The sequence below is a fragment of the Paroedura picta genome, chromosome 3 (assembly GCF_049243985.1).
Source record: "Paroedura picta isolate Pp20150507F chromosome 3, Ppicta_v3.0, whole genome shotgun sequence".
In the NCBI taxonomy this organism is placed as follows: Eukaryota; Metazoa; Chordata; class Lepidosauria; order Squamata; family Gekkonidae; genus Paroedura; species Paroedura picta.
The window spans coordinates 127629615-127654282 of record NC_135371.1 but is presented as its reverse complement, the minus strand read 5'-3'; the positions used below and the strand labels follow the sequence as shown (position 1 = coordinate 127654282).

General features: G+C 40.4%; 1 protein-coding gene across 3 annotated transcripts in view; it reads left to right on the top strand.

Annotated features, from left to right (window-relative positions):
- The window catches only part of SEC14L1 (SEC14 like lipid binding 1), a 91239-nt gene that overhangs the window by 55956 nt on the left and 10615 nt on the right, over positions 1-24668 (top strand). For all 3 annotated transcript variants that reach the window (XM_077327652.1, XM_077327650.1, XM_077327651.1), the window contains 9 exons: positions 2417-2506; positions 11258-11407; positions 11498-11629; positions 15917-16045; positions 16734-16959; positions 19133-19242; positions 21130-21319; positions 23016-23104; positions 23966-24036. In XM_077327652.1, the coding sequence (XP_077183767.1) occupies positions 2444-2506; positions 11258-11407; positions 11498-11629; positions 15917-16045; positions 16734-16959; positions 19133-19242; positions 21130-21319; positions 23016-23104; positions 23966-24036 (1160 nt within the window). In that variant the 5' untranslated portion in view covers positions 2417-2443. The remainder of the gene's footprint in view (positions 1-2416; positions 2507-11257; positions 11408-11497; positions 11630-15916; positions 16046-16733; positions 16960-19132; positions 19243-21129; positions 21320-23015; positions 23105-23965; positions 24037-24668) is intronic.

Genomic DNA, 24668 nt, shown 5'->3' with positions numbered 1-24668 from the left:
ATTTGGTCCTCATCATCTGTCCTGTGAGTAGGTGTTACTAAACATTTCTGTGTTAGTTATATATACAAGGCCAGTGCAGGTGGGTACTAAAAATAAGTTTTCAGTATCTCTTTTGGGAGTCACATTTAGTGAATATTTAAACCCCATAAGGGTGTTCCTACTAAGTGTCTGTGAGACAGTCATTATCTCAGGGAAATTAAGCTTTTCATCCATCTTTCCACATTTCTGTACTGACTTAAGAAAATTAAACATAAAACAAAACAACCTAGAACCATTCACTATATTTCTTAGCACTTCTGCTGTGCTTACAGAGCTGAGAACTATTGTAAGTGATTTTAAAAGGTGCCTATATTTTTTCACTGATTGCTACTAGCTTTCAAATCTCAGAGGTGGAGGGAGTTAAAAGGTAAAGGTATCCCCTGTGCAAGCACCGAGTCATGTCTGACCCTTGGGGTGACGCCCTCTAGCGTTTTCATGGCAGACTCAATACGGGGTGGTTTGCCAGTGCCTTCCCCAGTCATGACCGTTTACCCCCCAGCAAGCTGGGTACTCATTTTACCGACCTCGGAAGGATGGAAGGCTGAGTCAACCTTGAGCCGGCTGCTGGGATTGAACTCCCAGCCTTATGGGCAAAGCTTTCAGACAGCTGCCTTACCACTCTGCGCCACAAGAGGCTCTTGTGTGGAGGGAGTTAGAAAGTAACAATTAGTTCATTTTGCATTCAGGTAACTAAATAGACGACTTTCTTCAGGGACTTGGTAAGAGGCCACTTTAGGTGTCTATGGCTAAGCCAGAATTTTTATATTTAATTCTGCTTTTGAACTCTGGCACTGAAAGTAGCTAGAATAATATAGAATATATCCTGTACTGGATAAACTGATATATTTTATTAATTTTTAAACTAAATTAATTTATATACCGTCCTCCCCGAAGGCTCAGGGCGATTTACATGAAACTGAAACAATACAGTTAACTCAATTTGTAGTAATGTGGTAACAACTGTAGCAATAACAACATATAATGCTGATAATAAACATTGTATAACCAGTAGAATACTAAAACATTGATTAACTCGTACTGAGGCCCAGTGGTTTGGTCAGATTTCTAATGATTGTCGGAGGGAGGCTTGGAGGGCCAGTGGGAAGTGGTGGTTCAGATTGACCTCAACCAAATGCCTGGTAGAGGAGCTCCCTTTTGCAGGCCCCGCAGAACTGTTCAAGTTAAGTCAGGGCCCTGACCTCCGCTGGGAGCTCATTCTACCAAGTGGGGGCCAGAATGGAGAAAGCTCTGGCCTTGGTTGAGATCAAGCGGGCTTCCTTTTAATAAGCTTTAAATTTCTAACTGATCTCTCTTGATCTCAGTTCAGGAATTGCCTGCTGTGTTTTCCTGTTAAGGTTAAAGAGTCTGTAGATATGGTGTGGATGTCATATGTAAATATTGGTCTTGGTTGGAAATACAACTTTAACCATGAATATAGTAGTATTAAAATCTAAGACTTGGAAACTAAAAATTCTCCCAGCAGTACCTGTTCAGCACTTTTCAAATGCCTAAATGGTCATTGTTTTTTATAAGAAGAAAAATTAATGCTCCTTATTAGAATTATTATGTTGGCTGCATTACATTGTCCTGGACAGTGGTTATAAGAAATTGTTTATTTTATTTTATTGAAATGTATCGCCAAGTAACTGTTGTGTTGAATAGGTTTTGTTGACTGAAATGATTCAGCCTACCAAATAAATGACATGTCATAAGTGAATTCTCCTGCATGTAGCATTTGTATGCCTATTAATCAGTTGTCTGAAAGAAACTGAAATAAAACAAAGAAACTTCACTTTCAGAAGATGAGATCTAAGCTTTTAATACTAATGCATATTATTTGGGGGATTACAGGCTCCATATTACTGAGCCTTTCTAATAAATCAGTATGTGTATTCAATCGTATTTATATAACCATGAGGACTAGTCTTAAAAACCAATTATTGTAATGTAGTCCTATGTGCAGCACAAATATTACCTTGGCAACTTCATGCTGGTGATGCTGATTTTGCCGACAGTCGTGTAGTCCAGTGTGCTGCTATTCATTCACTTTCTAAGTGAATGGTTATAAACTGAACCAGTAGATTGTGTAGAAATACTACTCATGTTAGGGTATTATAGTAAATGTAAATATAATTGATCAAATTTAGTCATACTGAATGTAGCTATGGCATATTTTAAATATACAATGCTGGAGAAAGATGAAGAAAAAATATTCTGATTGTGGCACTGGTTTTATAAATTATTGATTAAAATCTGTGAAATCAGTTTGTTAGATGTTTTTAACACGTGGGATTTTAGTGATGGTATTGGTAAATGGCACGCAAAATCTCCATAGTTAATATTCATTGTGCATGACTTGATTCTGTCCCTTTTTCAGATCTGTGAAGCCCTAATATTTGCAACCATGGTGCAGAAATACCAGTCTCCTGTGAGGGTGTATAAGCACCCCTTTGAGTTAATTATGGCTGTAAGTATCAGTTTTCTAATCTCATATTTATTGTATTAATTGTTTGGACAATTTCAAGGGTACCATCTTCCATATTGTCCGGCCACTTAAGATCTATCATTCTGTGGCTCTATCTTCAGAGGTGAGGTGGGTGGCAACCAGAGTTTAGTTTCTTGTTTACCAGTACACCATAGGCACACAGGCAGTTTCTCAACATCAGAGTTTGTAATGCAGTTCCAGGGTCAGGCATCAAAATACATTTCCAAGGCTCAGGCACAGGTTAGACAGCACTAACAGCTTAAGACCACAGAGAAATTCAAGAACAATATTATAATGATACAGTTCAAGGTCAGAAACAAAGAAGCCATCCCAGAGTTCCAACAGCAAGGCCAATAGAGCAGAGAAGTTGTTTCTGCAAAGTCACTCCCTTCTCTTCTGCTGAGGGGCCAGTGTGCTAGGTCCTGGCTGAGGATCTATGTCTGACCCATGAAGACCACCTCGTTTTCCAGCATCTGTGCCATTAGTTGTGGGTTCTGATGGCTACCTCTTTCCCAGAAGAGTCTTCTGCTGGACTTGGCTGACCCACAACAACAGGGTTCTCTCAGTAGAGGCATCTTGCTTATGGAATGCTCTTCCCCAACAGGCTCACCTGATGGCCTGTGTAGGTTTTTTCTAGGTGCCAGGTTGAAGTGTTTCCAATCACTGAGGCTTTCAATAAAGAAATTGATTATTTAATATTGTTTTAGTTTGGAAAGTTATTTCAAGTCATCAGTGATCTATTTTTATGCTGTGCTGAATTTTAATGCTGTATTTTAATCACTTTTAGTTTGTAAATTGTTTCTTTTTACTTGTAAAAGTGACTGTCATGCACTATATCTACTTTGTTGTGGTCCTATAACTGTTTCAGTTCTCTTTAACTAATGTCTGTAGGCAATCAGAGTAACAGGATCTGTGTCAAATAATGTGTGTTTTTTCACAAGATTTTTGAAAGCCAAGCTGATCTAGAACAGCATATTCTTGCTGTCTGTCTTTACAAAGCAGTAAGGAAGTTCACTTCAGAAGCTCTACTGTAGTTCTGTGTAGTTAACAAGCCATGTTTTGTTACTGGTCTGCAAACTGTGTTTGGCATAAAGCTTGAACATATTTCTGATGTGCCACCTCTGGAAGCCACTGTATCTGGAATGCTATGCTGATGAAAATGAAACCAGACAAGCATCTATAATCCATGGTTTGTCTGTGGTTTGGAGCCTGAAACTATGGTTTTGTTTCTAAACTATGGCTAGCATACATAATTGTTTGGCATGATATCAAAATTAAGCCACTGTAGAGACCTGATCTGGGGACATTGCCATGCTGGCCTCATTTTCTGTATCTATAGTGTAAGATAAGCAGCATGGAAAGAAAGTGAGGATAATGTATATTTTCACACAAATGATTTTGTTACTAAACTTAAGCAATAACACTGACAGATTTGTTGAAGGAGGCACAGCAAGCCTGAAGGTGTTGACACTTGTAAAGATTATAAAGATCTGCTATACAAATCAGTTTCCATTGACGAAGGTAGAGTTTTATTAGGCCAGAAAGTTTTAATATATTAAAGTACATAGTTTGAATCACATCTTTCTCCATTCAGTGATAAGATGAATGTAATCACCACTTAATTTTATGTGACAAATCTGATTTTTTAGCTTTGTTATATAGGCATCTTTACTGGAGATGAGTTGTATTTTATCACTGTGCTAAGCTGAGGCTGGTACATTCCAAAGCCCCTGCTTAGCTGAGCCGAGTGGTAAATACAACCCATTGTCTGATAGCACATGGATTGGATTGAACAAGAGACAGAAAAATTGGGTTTTGGATCAGGGAAAAAGAAGGAACTCAGCGGCATGAGGCAAATGGCACGTAAAGAAGATTATAGTAATTTTCTTTTGTACTGGTGGGAAGTTACTTGTGGATGTTAAGCAGAAGCCAGCAAGAGTATCTCCACTCTCCCCCAGTTCCAAGTTACACAATACAGTTTTGTTGGCGCCGCTTCTTGAGAAATCTGAGCAAGCTTATTAAGGACAAATTGTGCTGATGAGTGTATGAGGGATAGAAATATACTCCAATGAATTCTCTATTATTAAAAAAGCAAGTTTCAGGCTGTGTAAATGTCATCATTTACTAGTGTGTGGGTGACAATATCATTAGAAGAAAAACAGCTGGTTATTTGTACCCCACTTTTCATTACCTGATGGAGTCTCAAAACACGATTAGCTTCCCTTCCTCTCTCCACAACAGACACTCTGAGGTACATGGGGCTGAGAGAGTTTTGAGAGAACTGTGACTGGCCCAGGGCATCCAGCTGGCTGCATGTGGAGGAGGAGTGGAGAACCAAACCTGGTCCTCCAGGTTAGAGGCTGGCGCTCTTAATCACTACACCAAGCTGGCTCAGGCACAGGTTAGACAGCGCTCACCGTTTCAAGTCCACAGGGAAATCTAACAACAAGAAGTTGTAGAATCAATTATGCACGCTGAAAGAATAGTGCAGCCAGCTGAGGAAACTCAGCCCATGGTTGTCTCTAAGGCTAGGCACCAGGAAAGAAAAGCTTGGCTGTTTACTCTGCAGAGTTGGCCTGTGGATTCCTGGAGAATTTTGACTGCCTGCCATCTTAAGTTTAACTAAAAGCACATGAAATGTATGTCCTTGCTTACCTGTATACACAATTATTTTTCAAAGTAGTTCATATCCTGCAAGGTGAACAAAAAACCTCCTCCTAAATTTAAAGGGCATATTTCCTTAAAATGGTAGTGCTGCTTTGCCAGGGAAGATGCAGAAAGTGTTTAAGCACTGCTAGTATACAACATTATCTAGGGATGATCTAGGGGTAAACTACAGTTTCAAGGGCTATTATATTAGGGGCATCTAAGGGGGGAAAGTTGATTGCTTTCAGACTAAACTGGTCTTTTGCCAGTTGCTTTTATTTATATTTCAGTGTTGCTTCCTTAAATTCAGAGAGATACATGGAAAGAGCAACAGTAAAATGATGGCAGAATCTACAGAACTTAAGTCACTTTAGTCATATTGGGGTAAGGAACAGTTAGCTATAAAGACAGTACTTTCCCCCATTGGATAATGAGAAGATCTAGTTCCACCCTCACTTAACTGTAATATTCTTTTCCCTACATTTCTGCTTTGCTGGTCCCACAAGGAGCTCAGGGCATCATGCATGACTCTCCCTTCCCCATTTTATTCTCACAACCACCCTGTTAGTTAGGCCGATTGTGTGTAATTGGTCTGAGGTCCTCCACTAAGTTTCCATGGAAGTGTGAAGATGTGAACCAGAATCTGCTCTAGGACTTTGTCATCAGTATGCCCCACTTGTACAAAGTTATATGTAACATTTGACATTTATCTGAGCATGTTATAGCTCCTTATTTTGAGGTATTAACGGTCAGCATTGTCATTCAAATAATCTTATGATATGAAATACACAGAAGATTTGTACTTTTTAGAAAAAACTATTGTTTTTCTGAGTCTTCTCTATGTATTCTGGGCTCTCTTCCTTCCTTAACTGATCCGACTATCAGATTTGAAGGGTTATCTCAGGATAAGTGATTGCATAAAAATAATAACCCTAGGAAAGCTTGGCGAACACAGGAGTTTCTGTTTTTCTATTAATAGACAAAGAAATAGGGAAAGAGTGTTATGCACAGTATGCTAGGAATTATGGGAGAGGCTGATGAATGCAGTGTTGGATTAAGGATTATGTGGGTTTGAAACATATTGCAAAAGTTTCTGCAGCTGGATAATGTGAATAAAATTTGTGCTCACATGTAGCACTAATATTTCAGGATATCATTCCATTTCCTCATTTCAGACAATCAAAGAAGAGCTAAAAATGAATGCTCGAAGAACAATAAAAAATCTTGGGTAGCTGAAGTAGGAACAAGACTCCACGTGTATTCTAATTTATGTAACAGTTCTCAAGCTTCCTTAATGTAAAAGGTTTTTTGGAATGCAGCTTGTGACTTAATTAGTAGCAGGCAGAGATGTTATCATGCATGTACCTGACATACACCTTACATAACTACAAAGAGTAACTTTATTTACTTTGTGGCCACTTGCACTCCACAAAATTGTGAAACCTACAGAAACATGAAATTTGTTTGGACCACAATAGAAGAATAAGCAATGGATTTCCAGTTGGAATTTTTCCCTCATGAAGTAATGTATTCTCCATTTGTTAAAAAAATTTAAATGACATATTTTGGGTTCAGTTCAAGAACCTTGGTTGCTCTGCCAACCTTCCCCCCTTATGCTTTTGAATCTGCATATAACATGTGTTGTTAATTTTGAGAAGCTTGTTTTTTGTTGTTCAACTTGTCTAGTATTGAACTGAATTTGGCATTGACAGACTTAATCTGTGAGCATTTGTGATAGTGTTTCAAAGTCTGTAGTCTGCAGGCTCTACTTCTTAATGTATCAGATTTTCTGCCAGCTATTGATGGAGTTCAGCAGACCCTTGCAGTCTCAGTTGAAAGCCACATTGGATCCAGCATTATTACTGGAGAAGCAAACTAATGCAACTCCAAAATAAGGGTTTCTACCAACTCAGCCCAGCCCAAAAGAAGAAGAGTTGGTTCTTATATGCCGCTTTTCTCTACCTGAAGGAGGCTCAAAGAGGCTTAGAGTCTCCTTCCTTTTCCTCTCCCCACAACAGACACCCTGTGAGGTGGGTGAGGCTGAGAGAGCCCTGATATCACTGCTCGGTCAGAACAGTTTTATCAGTGCCATGGTCAGCCCAAGGTCACCCAGCTGGGGGAGTGCAGAATTGAACCCGGCATGCCAGATTAGAAGTCTGCACTCCTAACTGCTACACCAAAGATAGACCTATTACTATTATTATTAGATTTATTTATTACTTTTGCACTCTCCTCCTTCACCCGCATCAACAGGCTCTTTAATTCTTCTTCTGCAGGTGCTAACCTGCAAATGTGCAATATCAACAACTGCCCTTACATGTGTTTCCTCTGTTGTGGCTCCCACCTTGTGGAGTGGTCTCCCTAAGGAGGTCAAAAAAGCTCCCACTCCTCTGGCTTCCCATAAACTGCAAAACTGAACTATTCCAGAGGCCTTTTCTATGCAGTCAATAGGGTTGGGTGGTACAAAATGGTATTATGAACTTGTTTGCATAAATTATTACCAACTGTGATCTATATTGCTACGTATAGCTTATCATAAGTAGGACTCTATTTATAAAATTTCTGTACCTCTTAATGCGTCATCTGAATATTTAAGTTACACTTCAGTTCTCTCTGGTGGTTCTAGACTTTGGTTATTGAAAGTCCCATTCTGTTGATTGTTCTGACTCACTATGTGTAATCTGCCTGGCATCCCTGGGACACAGGTGGGCTATCAACAATATCAATGAAGTAGGAGTTTAAGCAAGGTTTAAAAAGAGCAAGGCAGGGTGGAGTCATGAGAGAGGATACTAATATTTACACTGCAATGTCCATACATTTCTTTAGTAGAAAGATTTTGACTCTCAGCAGCCCACACAATGTGCCATGCATTAGGTTAGGTGTGTGCAGCACCTTAAGTGGGCTTATTTTTGTAACCGACACTCAATCATTTTCTTCTACGCTACTAGTATGTAGCCACTGGAACCTCCTGTAGGTTTAGGGCCCCACAGGGTAAAGGTTGTGTTTCACAGACACAAGTCCTTTTCTATTCAGGAGGGATTTTTAACCTTAGCCATGAAAAACTAAATGTTTTCAGTTGTGGGCACATACTAAAAGTGAGTAGGCTAGGAACAAGCATATGCTTAACCGGGACCTTACATCCAAATTTTGTTTCTACTTTTACTGCTTGTAAAAAGCAGAATGCAGCCACTTGGGTCCTTACCAGGACCCACTAGAGAGCAAAGGTGACTAGGATATCCTTGAAGGAACTCTGGTCTCTCACCAGGCTCCCCTTGGTCATTGTTTGGATTGTGACTCCAAGACCTGAAACTGCATTAGGCCATTCTGATCTGCATTGCGATGGAAACAGTCAATGATTGTACTAATGTGATGCATGCTGGGAAGGTAGCCGTAGAGTTTGTTCTCCCAGATGTATTGTCTCCAGATTAGTGATTGAACAGATACAAGGTTTTCACACTTACTGGGGCCCCAGACCTTTGTTTATTATTTATTTATTTATTATATTTCTATACTGCTCTCCCAGTGAAGCCAGCTCAGGGCGGTGTACAACATTTAAATATAAAAAAACAGTAGAATTTAAACGGATTAATTAGATTAAAATTAAACTAATTGAGCACTGGGTATACCATACACCTGTCACTGTCTCCTGGCCCGGTGCAACCTCCAATGAGCAAGGCAAGGCCTGAGTTGTTGCAGGTACCACTAGAGAGTTTCAGGAGGAGGGATGTGTCTGGTCAAGTACAGCCCTCCTCTCTTTCCCTTATCACTGGCATATTGATTTTTGTCATGTTTCTCTCCCCTCTTCCCAGAATCTGGAGATCAATAATCAGTGTAGCCCAGCTTTTGACCATTCAAGGGAGGGGAGGTGTGTATGTGTGCAGATTCCTTGCAGCTACGTTGCCTTTGTTTAAATCTTAAGCCAGTGTTGCCGCCATTGGATGATGCATAGTTGGAAGTTCCTGATCTTGCCCACCTATGCAATATTTAAGTCTTTGCTTTAAGGCAAAAAACCCAAAATGGGATAACTAAAGCAGGCTAATTGCTTAAACTTTTCTGTGAAAGAGGTGACAATACCCAGTGATGCCATAAGCAAATAAAGTATCCTTATTTACTTGGTATTGAAATTGCATATAAATCTGCTTGATAGCTAGCTAATGGCAATTGCATTTTGTTATCCTGGCAGCCTGGAAGAAGCCGCTGAAACAAAAGCATGCAAAAAGTATTTTATATAGTTGTTTTGCATATTTTTATGCTGACTCTCCATATAAACTGCCTGAGGCAGCTTAAAAAACATAATAAAAACAAAACAAGGGATTATTTTTTTAAAGGCATTAAAATCCAGTTCTTGACTGGTACTGGGCAGCTCGTCATCGGATGTGTCCAGCTGGCCCCAATCCTCAGTCAGATCCTTGGTGGTCATATCTTTACCCTCTTATAGCCCTGAGGTTGACACATCAGGCCTAAGTCCACCTTCCACAGGTGACATGAGTCATAGCATGCCCTCTGCTGGCATGTCTTGACATGCAGGTATGACAGTTTAGCCATAAATCTGAATTTAAATCAGGTGCACTTTTTCTTGCTATATGTTCACATTTAAGTTGGATGTTGGTTAAGATCCACTCTTCTGAAACACATTGAATTCTTTCATGAAAAGATGAGACCCAAGGTAGTGGGAAGAACAGAGTATGTTCATGGTAGATTTTGCTTTTGAGGCTGAAGGGTACCCTACCGTATGTAAAATCCCCAGTGGAAAACAAGATCTTGAGTTTTTATTTCTCATTAAACTGTAAATGTGCTATGCTAATGAAACATAGTGAGAGTTAAATCACACCCTGTGACTTTTCCTCGGGGGAAGGAGAGGTGAATTCCAGAAACTGGAGGAGCTTGCATTGAATTGCATCATGACAGTTCAAGGAATACTAACTTTCTATAACACCTTGCATTCTGTCAAGAAGAGGGATACAATTGGGATGCTGCAGAAGGCTTGAAATTTGGTTTTCCATTTTTATGAGAACTAGACCCAATCTAATTGTGTCTGGGAAATCATGCTTTTGTGTGGTTGCTACTTTGACAATTGGGTCCCTGCCATGACCTTCCTAGCGACATTCATTTAAAGAATTGGCTGCTTTATGGGGAACGGCTTCTGCTCCCCCCCCCCCAGTATCTTAGACTGTGTCCTTTGGGATAAAGATCAGTCTGTTAGATAGATCTGATACTTTACTGATTTGGACACTAGACAAGTTGTAAGTCTACCACAAGACAACTGCTGTGTTTTTCCTAACCTCTAGGTCTTGTCTCATACCCATAAGAAAAGTATTCCATTGTGACTAGTAGAGAACAAAACATTGGTGCTGTAGCATCCAATAGGGGCTACTGACAAACGTAGCCAAGTACACATGTATGAGAGAGACCTCTGCACTCTTACAGAGGAAGATAGTTATTGGATAATGTGAGCATCCCAGAGCTTTTGATAGTGTGTGTATCCCAGAACTGTTTTTCTTGCTATATATGGCCTTGGGGGTGGAATATATAAAATGCCTTGTCTGGAATTGTCTTGTGAATGCTGGCATCTTATGTTTCTATTTTTCTACTCTATAGTATCTTACTTTGTTAAACTGAAAGATTCACTGCAATAGTCTGCTTTTTGAAATTGGAGCTATTGGTGGGTTAGCAACATAATAAAGTGTTATGATTTTAGACACAAGTACAGGCTGGTAAATGGCACACTGGAGTCGACAAAAGAGCTAAGTAATTGTGCTTGGGGACAGCCATTAGCATAAGGAATAAGCTTTGGATGCTTTTATTAGGCTCAGGGGAAGGTACTTGGCAAACACTTGCGTAGCTCTCTGATGGAATGATAATTAGTCTTGCTCTTAAAATCTTCCATTGTCAATAGTTCTGTTGATAGACAATTGAGATGCAAAAACCAGCATTTTTTAATGGCACAGGTTTTATTTTAACAGATTTATGATTGGAACAAACAACTAGATGTTAATACAATCAGTTTAACTTAAGCATGTGAAAATGCTATCTGGAGAGCCTGTTAATGAAACTTTAAAGTATATTTTTCATATTTTTTCTTTGCAGGCTTATGAAAGAAGGTTTCCCACATGTCCCCTCATTCCGATGTTTGTAGCTAGTGATACTGTCAATGAGTTCAGGAGTGACGATGGAGCCGTACACGTGATTGAAAGACGCTGTAAATTGGACATCGATGCACCACGACTGCTGAAAAAGGTGAGTTAAAGGCCTAAATGTTGAGCTAAAGGCCTAAATGTTTATTTGCAAAGAGGCTGCTGATTGAACCCAATCTGTGTTTTTTCTCAGATTGCAGGGGTGGATTATGTTTACTTTATCCAGAAAAACTCCTTGAACAGAAGAGAACGCACTTTACACATAGAGGCCTACAATGAAACCTTCTCGAACAGAGTTGTGATTAACGAACACTGCAGTTACACAGTGAGTAAGGCGGAAGAATTCAACTGTTGAAAGTGTTGAGACAGAATTGTATTTAGATTTTAATATCCTAATCAGAGGTCTAATTTTGGGGTATTCCTAGATTAACTGTACAATTGCACTTCTGGGTATCTGACGCTCTTCAGCTGCTTAACAAACAGTGTTGCTTGGGACATAATCCCACAGAGTATCAAATCATCTGTTGCATATAGCAATCCATGTTCAGGCAGTTCCAGTATATTGGCTAAAGTCTGTTTGAACAATACTTGTGGCGCAGAGTGGTAAGGCAGCCGTCTGAAAGCTTTGCCCATAAGGCTGGGAGTTCAATCCCAGCAGCCGGCTCAAGGTTGACTCAGCCTTCCATCCTTCCGAGGTCGGTAAAATGAGTACCCAGCTTGATGGGGGGTAAACGGTCATGACTGGGGAAGGCACTGGCAAACCACCCCGTATTGAGTCTGCCATGAAAACGCTAGAGGGCGTCACCCCAAGGGTCAGACATGACTCGGTGCTTGCACAGGGGATACCTTTACCTTTACCTTTAATTTTATTTTTTTCTGTGGACTAAGGCATCACATATATTACATTATTACAGTCCCTACTGTATAGAACATTAGTAGCAAGACTATGGAAGAAGAAGAGTTGGTTCTTCCGCTTTTTTCTACTCGAAGGGGTCTCAAAGTGGCTTACCGTTGCCTTCCCTTTCATCTCCCCACAACAGACATCCTGTGAGGTGGGTGAGGCTGAGAGAGCCCAGATATCACTGCTTGGTCAGAACAGTTTTGTTAGTGCTGTGGTGAGCCCAAGGTCACCCAGCTTGGCTGCATGTGGGAGAGTGCAGAATCGAACCCGGCTCACCAGATTAGAAGTCCGCAGTACTAACCACTACTCCAAACTGACTCTCTTCTCTCTGGAAGTGAAGAGTCAATAAATTCTTGTGCCAGTGCCTGCTAAATCTGCAGGCATTTGCTGTTTCTTGATTTCTTCTTTAAGAAAAGTTTGAAGACTAAAAAAAAAACCCTAAACTGTTTTGTAATGTATGAAAACTTTCACCTATTGAAGCTGATCCTGGGAAAATTAAATATGTCAAAGATGTGTCAATTACCTTGTTGGTTTCTTATATCTGCCCAGTAAACCTTGGGATTTGTTGTTGAACTTGAAGAAATATCATAGCAATATTCTGTTGAGACTGATATGGCCATTGGTCCAATAAAAAACTCCCATTCCTTCTTGGCTGCTTTGCCTCAAGGTGATCTTTCTTAACGAGTTATATATCAGTGTTTAATTGGTTCAATCTATAAGGAGCCCTTTATTTGTAAAGATGGCATTTAGTGGGTTGGGGAAAAAGGTCATATGATTGTCTTTGAGGTATTGACGAAAAGTGAAGTTGCTTTATGGTGGCAACTGCGTAGGGAGCCATATCTAGGATGTCATATCCTTAAATGAGAGATTACCAGGGAACCAGATTTTTAAAAACCTGTTCTTTTTATTTATTTGGATCTTTCTTTTCCTTTTGTGACATGTAAAATTTCCAGAAATTTTGAAGGCATGGAAAAAAACTTATTTTTAAAGGAAAAAATGGAAATGTTGAGGAAAAATTGACATATGCAATATGGTCCTATCAAACCTAAACTTATTAAGCAGCTTTAACAACATAAAATTCATTATTTATAATGTACAAGATATAAAATGGTAATATTTAATATATTTGTAGAATTTAAAAGTTGTAAATGTCTTGATTTTCCTCAAGGAAAATTGCAAATATGTCCAGTACTAGGGAGAAAACTCTTACACCCTATACTACCTTACCAAGCAGTACATCATAAGCAGTGTGAAAGATGGAACAGCTGCAACCACCAGACTAGTGGGGAGTGTGAAAGGGGTTGACCAGGGTCCTGGAAATTAAGGGAAAGCCCTCTCAGATGAGGAGAACAGCCATCAGGAACCAAAGCAAGCATTGAGAAACCCCTGAAACATTTTTCAAGCTTTGAGAAGCCCCAGAAGTAGTATGATTGTACAAAATATGGTTGGGAAGCATAGCTGTGTACACATCCACCCATGGCGTCTTCTCCTTCCCATCCCTTCCAGGCCCATTATTGTCCATTTAAGGGGGCCGACGTGGCATATATGGTCATATCACCCAATAAATATTTAATTTTTTAAAAAATGTATTAAAATTAATTAATTTCCATTCTTTATAAATAAATTCAGGAAACTCCTCTAGAGCCATCAAGAAACCCTGGTTGAGAAAGCCTGTCCTAAGATACCTGAAGCAAGTTCCTCTCACACCAAACAAAGGGAATACTCCCAACTAGACTGCCCTTTTAACTGGGCAGGGATCTTTCTTCTCTCCCTGGAAAATGTTTCCCCTTTCCTTTGGCCTGATGTGGAAGTTTCAAACCACTACCCAAATCCCTACCAAATATCTTTCCCAGTTCTCCCAACAGTGTAGAACTGCTTTCAGCTTATGCTGTATCCAGACAGATTAATTAAGACTGTTTTCTCTGACTGAAATCTCTGCAAAGTTGTTGTTTTATAGCTAAGGATCAGAAAGATTTCAGGTTTCTGTCAGAATACTCTATCCTCAGCATAGGTCTCATATCACTTTTCTCACAGATGTTGCTGGCCAATCAGAACTTAGAGCAGCCTATCACTCAAGCTCTCTACTTCAGTGAAGAATTATTCCTTTACTTCTCGTATTCTAGAACTTCAAAGCTTGCCGTTAAAGTGCTGTCTGTGACAGACTTCTTTGGAGCCTAGACTCTATGGAAGAGGTGACAAATTCATTTGGTACAAGGTCCAGATCTGACATAAATGTCACTTTGTTGGGCTGGACCACGTGTAGCATAAAATGTAATGCCAGGCTATCAGAGGTAAACTTTATAAAGATGATGCTTTGGGATGCCAAATAGCAATTGCAGGCTTGATTGGCTTGTGTGATATATGGAGGAAGAATAAGCATGACGATATCAGCACTGTTAATGAGACTGAAAATCTAGATCTCAGTTCAGTCCAGAAAGATGCAAAGAATAAATGGACGTAAATCAGATTTTAGAAACTACAGCATTAAAACTACCGTGGGGGAACATTTAACCTTCCTAAGAAAGAGTAGCTGTTATCTTACAAAGGAATTTCAAAGAGAGATTAAAAAGAGAGACTGCTTAATCGTAACTTAAAATGAAGCTCAAGACAATGCATTCTCCCAGACTGAATTGAGATCTATGTTTCCTGTCTCATTACCAATATAAGGTATTGTCATTTTGCATCTGAAATCTCCAAGATATAAAGACAGATGGACTCACGTCTTGCTTTATTTGAAGAAATGAACAACAACGCACAAAAGTTCATGCCCTGCTACAAATGTTGGGGGTTCATGGGATGAAGGCAGACAATTAGGTAGGGAGGGGAGAGGGAAATATGTTAAATTGGAACATAAATACGTAGCCATCTATTTTGAGCCATTAAACAATGGAATCCAGAGCAAGTGTTTTACTATCTAATCAGGATCTCCTGAGCTAGGCACATAAAAATCAAATCTAAAAAAAAAAATTCAGAATAAGTCAAAATATCTTCTGTTTAATTCCCCTTGTCCCAAGACATATCTTTTCTGTGCTCCCTTCCTTTCTTTTGACATCTCTGTTTGTATGGGATCATGTCTCAAAGTAAACAGCAGAGCAAGGCAATCCTTCCTCTCCCCCCCCCCCCAAGACGTGTATATACACACAAAAGCTTATGTCTTTGTTCTTAAAGTTGACACTGGACCCTCTTTCCCTCCCCCTTCCTTCCCATCTCAGTCAGGAAGTGATGGAAGGAGACCTCAGCCAGTGGAGGGAAGGAGGTTTGGCTTCGTATCTCTCCACACACAGGGAAATGGGGAAGGAAGCAGGAGATCATGGTAAAACCTTGGTACATTGAGAGTAGCTATTGTTGTGCTGCAAGGAATGCCAAGTCACTTATGCTTGGCTAAAAGGCAAGAGAACTGTACACTGATAAATGGGTGCTCTGTAAAACATGCCTTTGAAGCTCTTGAAATTATAGTGAGACACTTATTCTTGAACAGTCCACACCAAATGCCTTGGGTAGCCACTGAGGTTTGTTTTTCATGTTGTTGCTCTTAAGACTTGCTGGCTTACTGTGAAAGGGAAGCCTTTTCCACGCTGTAGTTTGATAAGAGCACTAAGGGAGATGTTTCCTCCTCCAGCTGACATTGTATGCTGTACTTTTAGCTGTTGTTATTTATCAGTTTTTTATGTCATGTGCTTGCCTTCTTTTTGCTTCTCCCCAACTCCCCAGGTGCACCCAGACAACGACGACTGGACCTGTTTTGAGCAATCTGCAAGCCTAGATATCAAATCTTTCTTTGGCTTTGAAAGCACAGTGGAAAAGATTGCAATGAAGCAATACACCAGCAATATTAAAAAGGTGGGCTTATACATTTTGGGTTCTTAAATTGTATGTCTCTGACTTGCTAGTTCAGTTCTTAGCAAGTCACTGTTGTTACTTCTGGGTGGTATTTTGTAATTGCTCTTATTCTCTGTTAGTGGCATACATTTGTCTAGACAATAAGGGTTGTTGGAACAGAAATGCCTCAGAGTGCACAATTCAACATTAAACATTAACTGATGTGTTTGCCAGGGCCAGTAATAGGTCACAGGGTATAAGACTCATGTTTGAGTGCAAGTGAAGGTGGTCCAGTTATGCTTGCTCTTGGGCACATCTTGGTGGTGGGATTGCCACTTAAGTCTCCCCCAGGATAATGAATGTCCAATGGGAGGTATGATCTGACCAGCAACATAGGGATTACATACAGGCACCATGTCATCTGCTTGAGTCAAGCTGTACCGAAATGAATACCAAATAAAGTCAGGGAGGAGATTCTGCTTCTTTGTGGAGGAGAGGGGCTTGCAGCGTGCCTTCTCAGAATCAGGGGGCTACATTGATTGTTCCCTACATTAGTGGCCATTCAGTGCTGGGGAAGAGAAAAATAAGGGCTGGTAATCCACTATGGCATTCTTCTAAGAGTCGTCCTGGTTTTCTAGAATTACAAGCTAATAGTACAATTTCCTAGAACTGCTTATACATTGACTAAATAACTGCCTTGTTTTTAAAGGGCAAAGAAATAATAGAGTACTACTTGAAGCAGCTAAATGAAGAAGGAATAAAGTTTATTCCTCGTTGGACTCCAACTGTCAAATTTATGTCTGAGCATGGTGTACCTCATGTAGGAAGGCCACTGTCTTCTCCAGTCAGCATACCTGATGCTAAGGAGGGGCTCATCACAAAGGATATTGGTGCTTGCAACAGTGCATCAGATCTGACAGCAGGAACACCGGATGGTGCGTGGTTTGATCTTTCTGTTGTTGTTTTTTTCCTTTTGTTGGATTGGAAAACGAAGTGGAAAGGGTTAAACACAATCTTCCTAGGACTTTAAATCAGGGGTAGTCAACCTGTGGTCCTCCAGATGTCCATGTACTACAATCCCCATGAGCCCCTGCCGGCAAACGCTGGCAGGGGCTCATGGGAATTGTAGTACATGGACATCTGGAGGACCACAGGTTGACTACCCTTGCTTTAAATCACATAATTGCCACCCCCTGCTGCATTAAAGAGGAAAAAAGAACCCTATTAGGAGGCGAGAGATTTCCCATGTTTCATCCTCTGTCTTCTAAAGACGCAAGCAGGAAGTCTCTCTGCATAGCAATAAACTGGTGTTTGTGGAACCACCCACCTTATTTTAAGTAGCATAAGCTAAAGTATATAGGGCAATGTTGATCTTTATTATCAGTTTGAAAAAAACAGAACATTGGTAACTCTTGAATCTCTTATTGATTGAGGACTTGAGTGATTAAAGGGAGGAATAGCTGGCATTGTTGGTATCATATGGAGGTCCCAAATATTAGAACTGATAGAAGTAAAAGGATCAGTAAAGCTGTCTTCATAAAAATCAGATACACCAAGGGGCCCAGCTATACATTTCCACAGGACCATTCAGTTGGACGGACACCTGGGATTTTGTGCTTGGGACTCATTTCTCAAGCATGCACAGACCTGATTAAGATCAGTGTCATGATACTTGACCCCGGCATTTCATATTTCTACGAGTTTACCATAGCACAAGTCCTTTACACTGGAGGTTTGTTAACCACCTCACTACGCACACCCTCCACTTTAGGAATGTGAGGCAAAGTGGATTTATCCCCCCTGGTTTTTGTTTGTTTGTTTGTTTTGTTTTATTTTTACACCAGAGATCACAGCAGATTCCCTGGATCCTATAAAGTTCGCTGTGGATTGTATGTGTTGATGAGAACGCAGGAGCCAAGTGTAAAAAATACAGATTTATTAGCCTTGTGGGAAGGCATTAAATGTCACACTAATTCAGCATTTTATTCAGCTTTCAAATGTGCTTGGTGCAAGCTGCATGGTGAAGAAAAGAAGGTAGAGTCTTCTATCACAGCAAAATAGTGCTGCCCCCCCAGCCCTGTGTTTGTGACCCTGAACTGCCCTGGAGGAAACCAAAAAGTACAGTATCAGTACACATGGACCTCTCAGTAGGGTTTACAGAACACCTGGTGCCATTTCAGACTTGGAAAGCAACATGAGATAGGTTTGAAGCCCTTTTCATAAACCGCTATTCTTATCTGCATCTGAATTGAGTTCTCAGTGGTGAACTCATGAGCATATGTCAATTGTGCATGTGAATTGTGGAATCCTGGAGGAAAACAATGTGTAACTAGACCTGAAGTCTTGAAAAGGGCATTTGTCTTTGCAAATTTATTTATTATGTTTATATATACCGCCCTCCCTTGGGCTCAGGACAGTTTGTGGGAACTTTCATGAACAGTACGTATAACAGATATCTTAATTGAATGTATAGCATTCTTAACAATAGGAACCTGAGTCAAAAAGATAGAACAGTTACATTATAACAATTCAGTAAATAAAACAATTTGAGACTGTTTTACTGCTCAGTTCTGTTCTTTTCCGTGGATGCAGTTGATGATGGGAAGGACCTCTAGGCTCTGGTAGGTGGATTTGTTCACTTGTCTCAATCCAAAGCCTAGAGGAAGAGCTCAGGTTTGCAGGCCCTGCAGAATTGTTTTAGCTCCGGCAAGGCCGTGATGTCGTCCAGGAGCTCGTTTCACCAGGTGGGGGACAGGACTGAGAAAGCCCTGGCTCTGGTCAACAAGCTTCTCTGGGACCGGGATCACCCATTTGTTGATGTTTCCAGAGCGTAGTGCTCTCTGGGGGGCATGGGCAGAGAGGCGGTTTCTCAGATCCTCAGGGCCCAGACCGCTTATGGCCTTGAAGGTGGTTACCAGAACCTTAAGCCTGATCTGATAGTCAACTGGTAGCCAGTGTAGCTGTTGGAATGCAGGCCAGATGTGGGGCCTCCCGTAAGAACCCTGGCAAATGACAAGTACTCCAAGTTCAAGTACCTGCACAGAAACCTCTTTGTCCGTTGACCTTGCAATCAGTGCCTCTAACAGCCTTGTGTAAATACCATTGCAGACAAGCTAGATGCTGATTACATCAAGAGGTATCTAGGCGATCTGACACCGCTTCAGGAAAGCTGCCTCATCAGGCTTCGACAGTGGCTCCAGGAAACGCACAAAGGCAAAGTAAGAATTCACTCTTCTGCTTGGCTTCCTGTCTATCAGGAAAGTGCACAGAATTCAAGATGATCTGGCAGAATTTCAGGAATCCATCCTGAGGGACAACAATTTCTACATAAATTAGCCTTGAACTAGTTTGAACCCAATACCTTTAGTTTTTGTGTACTAAGAGTACTTAATCTTTCAGTCTAGTTTCCAATGTGCGTAGACTGCATGTTTTCAGACTTAAATAAAACAAAGCTTTGACTTGGCAGCCAAGAGATGCTTTGGTATGCTTAAGGTTATAGTTCTTATTATACCCCATTCTTAGTATGTCCCCTTAGGGGATTTACTATGTGTCACCAAGACTTTTTACAAATGAGGCCTTGGCCATGACCATTATTTTAGGATTTGTCTCACTGTGCAGGGTCTCTGACATGATGGTAGAACACATATTTGGACAGGTGACTGATAATTTATAAAATGCTGGTGCAGACTGATATGATTAGTTTAAAAGCCATCAGAAGCCATACAAATATGCTGTATATGTAGCTTTTTCACAGATACAAAGGTTTTCTCCCTATTTACTGTAACACGTTGCTTATAAAGCATAAAATGTCTGTGGACTTAAGATTCTTCCCCTTCGTTCTGTGTCTGCAAAGGATTGGCCTTTCTGAATGCCTTTGTTTCTTGATGCATTTCTGTAAGGCAGGTCACCTTTTTTCATTTAGATCAGAGAGCTTCAGTCTGACTTAAGTACAACTTTAGATGGTCATGTAAAAAGTTTTTTGGGAACACGTATGGCGTACAGGTACATAGCAAGGAGAAGACCGGTTTCCAAAGTCTAATGGTTACTGTTGAGCTGCTTTGGCTGAAACGGAATCTATAACTTTAAAAGTTGGAATATTCTGTTTTCAGAGTATTTTGGATCATGTTACCTGAAAATGAGCAATTCAGTGAATGCTGGCAAGTTTTACACCACAAAATCACTCTTTTCTCCTGTTGAAACTCTTAGATATTACTGTTCTTGAATTGTGTCCTTTCTCTTTCTAGTCTGATACCTTTCTGTCATTCAGTTGTAAGCCTTTTGACTTTCTACTGCCCCATACTTTAGAAAAGTCCCATGTCTTATTTTTATTGATGACATTGTTCAGATCAAGAACAGTAATGGGAAAACCTATAGATAATAATCATGATCAAAGATATTGTGGAAATGATCTTTGCTACCTTTTCCTTCTTCCTGCAGCTCACCCAAAAGCTTATATTCAAACAGTATGGGATACACCAGGGGGAGGGGGATGAAGGGGGAGTTTGGTAGAAATTGCCCTTTGTTGTTGCATGTGCTCCTGTTCTGTTCATTCAAAGGTCTGTTTCTCTTTGAGCTCTTTTGTGGGTAATCTTATTTAGCTGATTACCAGCATAGCCCACTTGTTATACCACTAAAGGAAATTTTAAAAATGATAAAAATATCTAAGGTAATTTTTGGGCACAGGGGAGTCATACCAGCTAATCAGTATTTTCCAGAACTCCTCCAAAGTATTCTCTAATATGGCTGCATTGTTTAGTTGATCGATTAGCTAAGATTAATTGTTTAAATAGTACTTGATTTTTAAAATGCCCCCCCATGAACTGATTTTGATGCAAGCAGGTGCAACAACTGTGATTTGCAAGGACCTTCTTAAAAGAGGCATTTTCAGATTTGGGGGAGTGCTCTCTGCAGTAGATGGGTATAAGTCAAAGGAAAAGATAATTCTTTGTGTTAGAATGTTCTGTATAAAAATTATGCAGAACTGTTAATCAATTAATTGTTTAGGCAGTTACCCCAAAAGCCTAGTTTTGTTACACAGTGCAAAGTGAAAGTGAATTGCAAATACTGTCCCACGGCTAGAACCTGACTGTCCATTATTTTTATAGATTCCCAAGGATGAACACATTTTAAGGTTCTTGCGTGCTAGAGACTTCAACATTGACAAAGCCAGAGAAATTCTATGCCAGTCTTTAACATGGCGCAAACAGCATCAGGTGGACTATATTCTAGACACTTGGAACCCTCCTCAAGTGCTGGAAGATTATTATGCAGGAGGCTGGCACCACCATGACAAAGGTATGGTAACAGATTTCTCGAGTGACTTTTATCGGGAATTTGGAAACTTTACAGATGAGAGGATGTATTGTCGGCTCAAATATAATAGGTCACTGTGGCATATAGAGTAGAGCTGAAAAATGCTAAAGTCATAGGAAACTGATTTAACCTTGCTGGGCATGGACATTAACAAAAATGTAAGATACCAGTATATATTGCAAGGCACCACATTTGGGTGTTCAACAAATAGAAGAGTTCTTTTTTATACCTCAATTTTCAGTTCTCAGAGTGACTTATAAATCTCAAAGTGACTTAACAAACACCTTCCTTTCCTCTCCCCACTACAGACACCCTATAAGGTAGGTGGGGCTGAGAGAGCTCTGGAAGAACTGCTCAATGGGAACAGCTCTGACAGAACTGACTAGCCCAAGGTCACCCAGCTGGCTGCATGTGGAAGGGTAGGGAATCAAACCTGGTTCTACAGATTAGAGGCTACTGCTTATAGCCACTATACCAAACTGGCAGGAGAATGGTCATGTGCCTCAAGAGAATGTCCTCTTGACTCCAGGTTCAGACCCAAGGGCATCATTTATGGGACTATGTAAAGTCCATAGTCTTAACATGGTGGATAATGTTTCATTTCTTAACTGTTTATAGGAAGTTATATTCTGGTGTCTTTTCCTTAAAAATTCACAAAAGTGGTTGTAGGAAGCATAGTGCATGAGATCCTATGAGACATTTGATATGTTCCTCACCATATATGGAAATGTAACTTCCATTCTGCCTCTTCTGAGAAGAAGAGCTTTTTCCGTTGAAGGTTTAACATATCAGTGCTGACTGAGACCATTGCATCATAGGTGGGGCTTCCAAAGGACAGGGGAGTTGCTGCAGTCAGACCAACATTTGCATCTTTCAAAACCTTCCTATTTCCCCTTATTTATTTGGAAATGGAGATTTTAAAAGAGAAATGCAATACCAGCTACTTGGAGGCCATGTTTATGCAACCAGTTAATATATATATGTTATATGACAGTATCCCAGCCTTAGTCTCTCAATCTATCCTAGTGTGTCTGAAAAATACTGCAATAGCCAACTGAGTACTATGAAAAAAATTAATGCTATGAATTCATATCCTATAGCAAGAGGAGTCAAGGTTCTAGGAGTTTGCAGATTTATTATTTCTGAGCCTAGGCTCAGTGTGATCAATTTTTACTTTGTTTAAATAAGTACACGTGCATCTCCTAGAAGAATGCTGTTTAAGAACATGATTGCATATGTACAAAAAGCTTTTAATGTTTACTCGTAAGAAATCATGGATGGTATTTGAAAATGTCAGGAGTGTAGGCTTAGATGTTTAAAATGATACTGAACTGAATCGAAGGACGTTGAAAATCCAAGCTGTCTCCTTGGGGGCCCAGTTTTAGACTTGTTATACAAGTAATTTTACTGAGGCCCGGGGGGGGGGTAGGCTTTGGCTGAGGGACGTTACCGACGCCTGAGCCCCTGCTCCACTTGCTTTCCCACCGGCTGTTGAGGAGGCGCTGCCAGCAGCAGCTGCGCAGTGCCACACCGAGGGGTAGCCCCAGTCATGGCAGCCGCTGGAGAGCTCCAAAGCTGAGCTGGCGGTAGAGTGGCAGGGCAGCCGCCGAGGCAGCAGCTGGGGAGGAAGGCGAGGAGGAGCTGCTTTTATTAAGTTGCTACTGCTTTTGTCATTCAGATGGGCGTCCACTGTATGTTCTAAGACTTGGCCAGATGGATACCAAAGGTTTGGTGCGAGCTCTTGGAGAGGAAGCCTTGCTTCGTTACGTAAGTGCTTTAGGTGTAGTTTCTGTATGTTGGTCAGCGCATGTGATGTCCCCAGTTAATTCACTGCCACACTAGAACTGTGTCAATTCTCAGCAGTCTGAGTTAATTCTGAGCATATGTCCACGGTGATTCTTCATGGGTACTCTTGAAAGAATATTTCAGCCATCAACAAGCAAGTAATTCAGTATACAAAATCCTTCTGGGTTATACTGTTCTTCCAGAAAGCGAATCACTTGCATTGAGTACCACTTCCAGGTATTGGTATTTTTTGATGCCATCAGCATAATGGTGAAAGTGCATGTGACATGCTTTGCTGGCACCGTAGAGTAGGATTAGAAAATACTGTCAAAATTCTATCATTGACTTTTGACAGTGTAACGCCGTGCAGGAAAAGGACTCCAGCTATATTTGTAGCAATTGTGTGAACATTGTTCAAAGGTCTTGTGGCCATCAAAGCTAGCTTCTTGAGACATCACTGGAGTATGCCGCTGTACTCAAATGTCATATGTAATGACAGGAATAACAGGAGAAAAATAAATGCAGGGACATGCTAAACACACTTATGTAAAACATTAAGAATTCCTTGAGTACTGCCTTTTGAGTTTAAAAGTAGAGCTGGAAAACCTGTCTGTAATCTGAAGCATTTTCCATATCAGGGATATTGAAGGTTCTTAGACAAGCAGTGATGGTGAAGGCATTGTGGTTAAAGTGTTTCAAAATCAGAGCATGGACTAGATGTGAATTAGAAATTGTCAACCATTTAGAGCTGAATTGCAGATTATGGAAGTTGCTGCATTTCCCATATCTTAGCCTTGGCCATTCCATGGCAGCCTGGCCTGAACAACCTCTTTTTAAATGCAGGTCCTGTCTATAAATGAAGAAGGATTGAGGAGGTGTGAAGAAAATACAAAAGTATTTGGAAGGCCTATAAGGTAAAGGAGAACAGTTATTTCTTGGAATGGAATGAGTGGTAATGTGCAAAAGATGATGACATTCCATATTGATCATGGTGGCCTTTCTGGCCGATGTTACATTAACAGGATGCATTAGTCATAACATGTTGTCCAGTGCTCATCTTGTTATGACTCATAAGGCTCTGGCAGATTTCCTTTGGAATCCTTGAAAATGAAAACTGTCAAGAGATGGTTCTTTTGTCAGATACCTCAGGAGGACAGGCTGGCAGGGCTCTGGAGGGATGGTAGTCAAGGGAAGGCCAAAGAAACTGAAATCTACATTTCAGCCATTCTTGTGGGGGGGGGGGGAAGTAGGCAGAATGAAGAGACTTTCACCAACTTACTTGTTCTGTTGCATTCTGCACAAGTGATCAGTTTATTAGAACAAACTTGAAAGGGTTGAATGAAAGATCTGAAGGGCATGAGAACACATTGATTTAGAAGATTTATAGATCCTCTCCTTGATATTTGAGTCAAGATACTAAATGAAATGAGCCTTGACTTTCTGAGGTTAGTTTTGTGTGCCTTGTGAATAAACTTGGATGGCAGCATTGTCTTTGACCACCCTGTCCAGTCTGAATTCAAAGTGACAACTTTGAGCCTGACCTCAG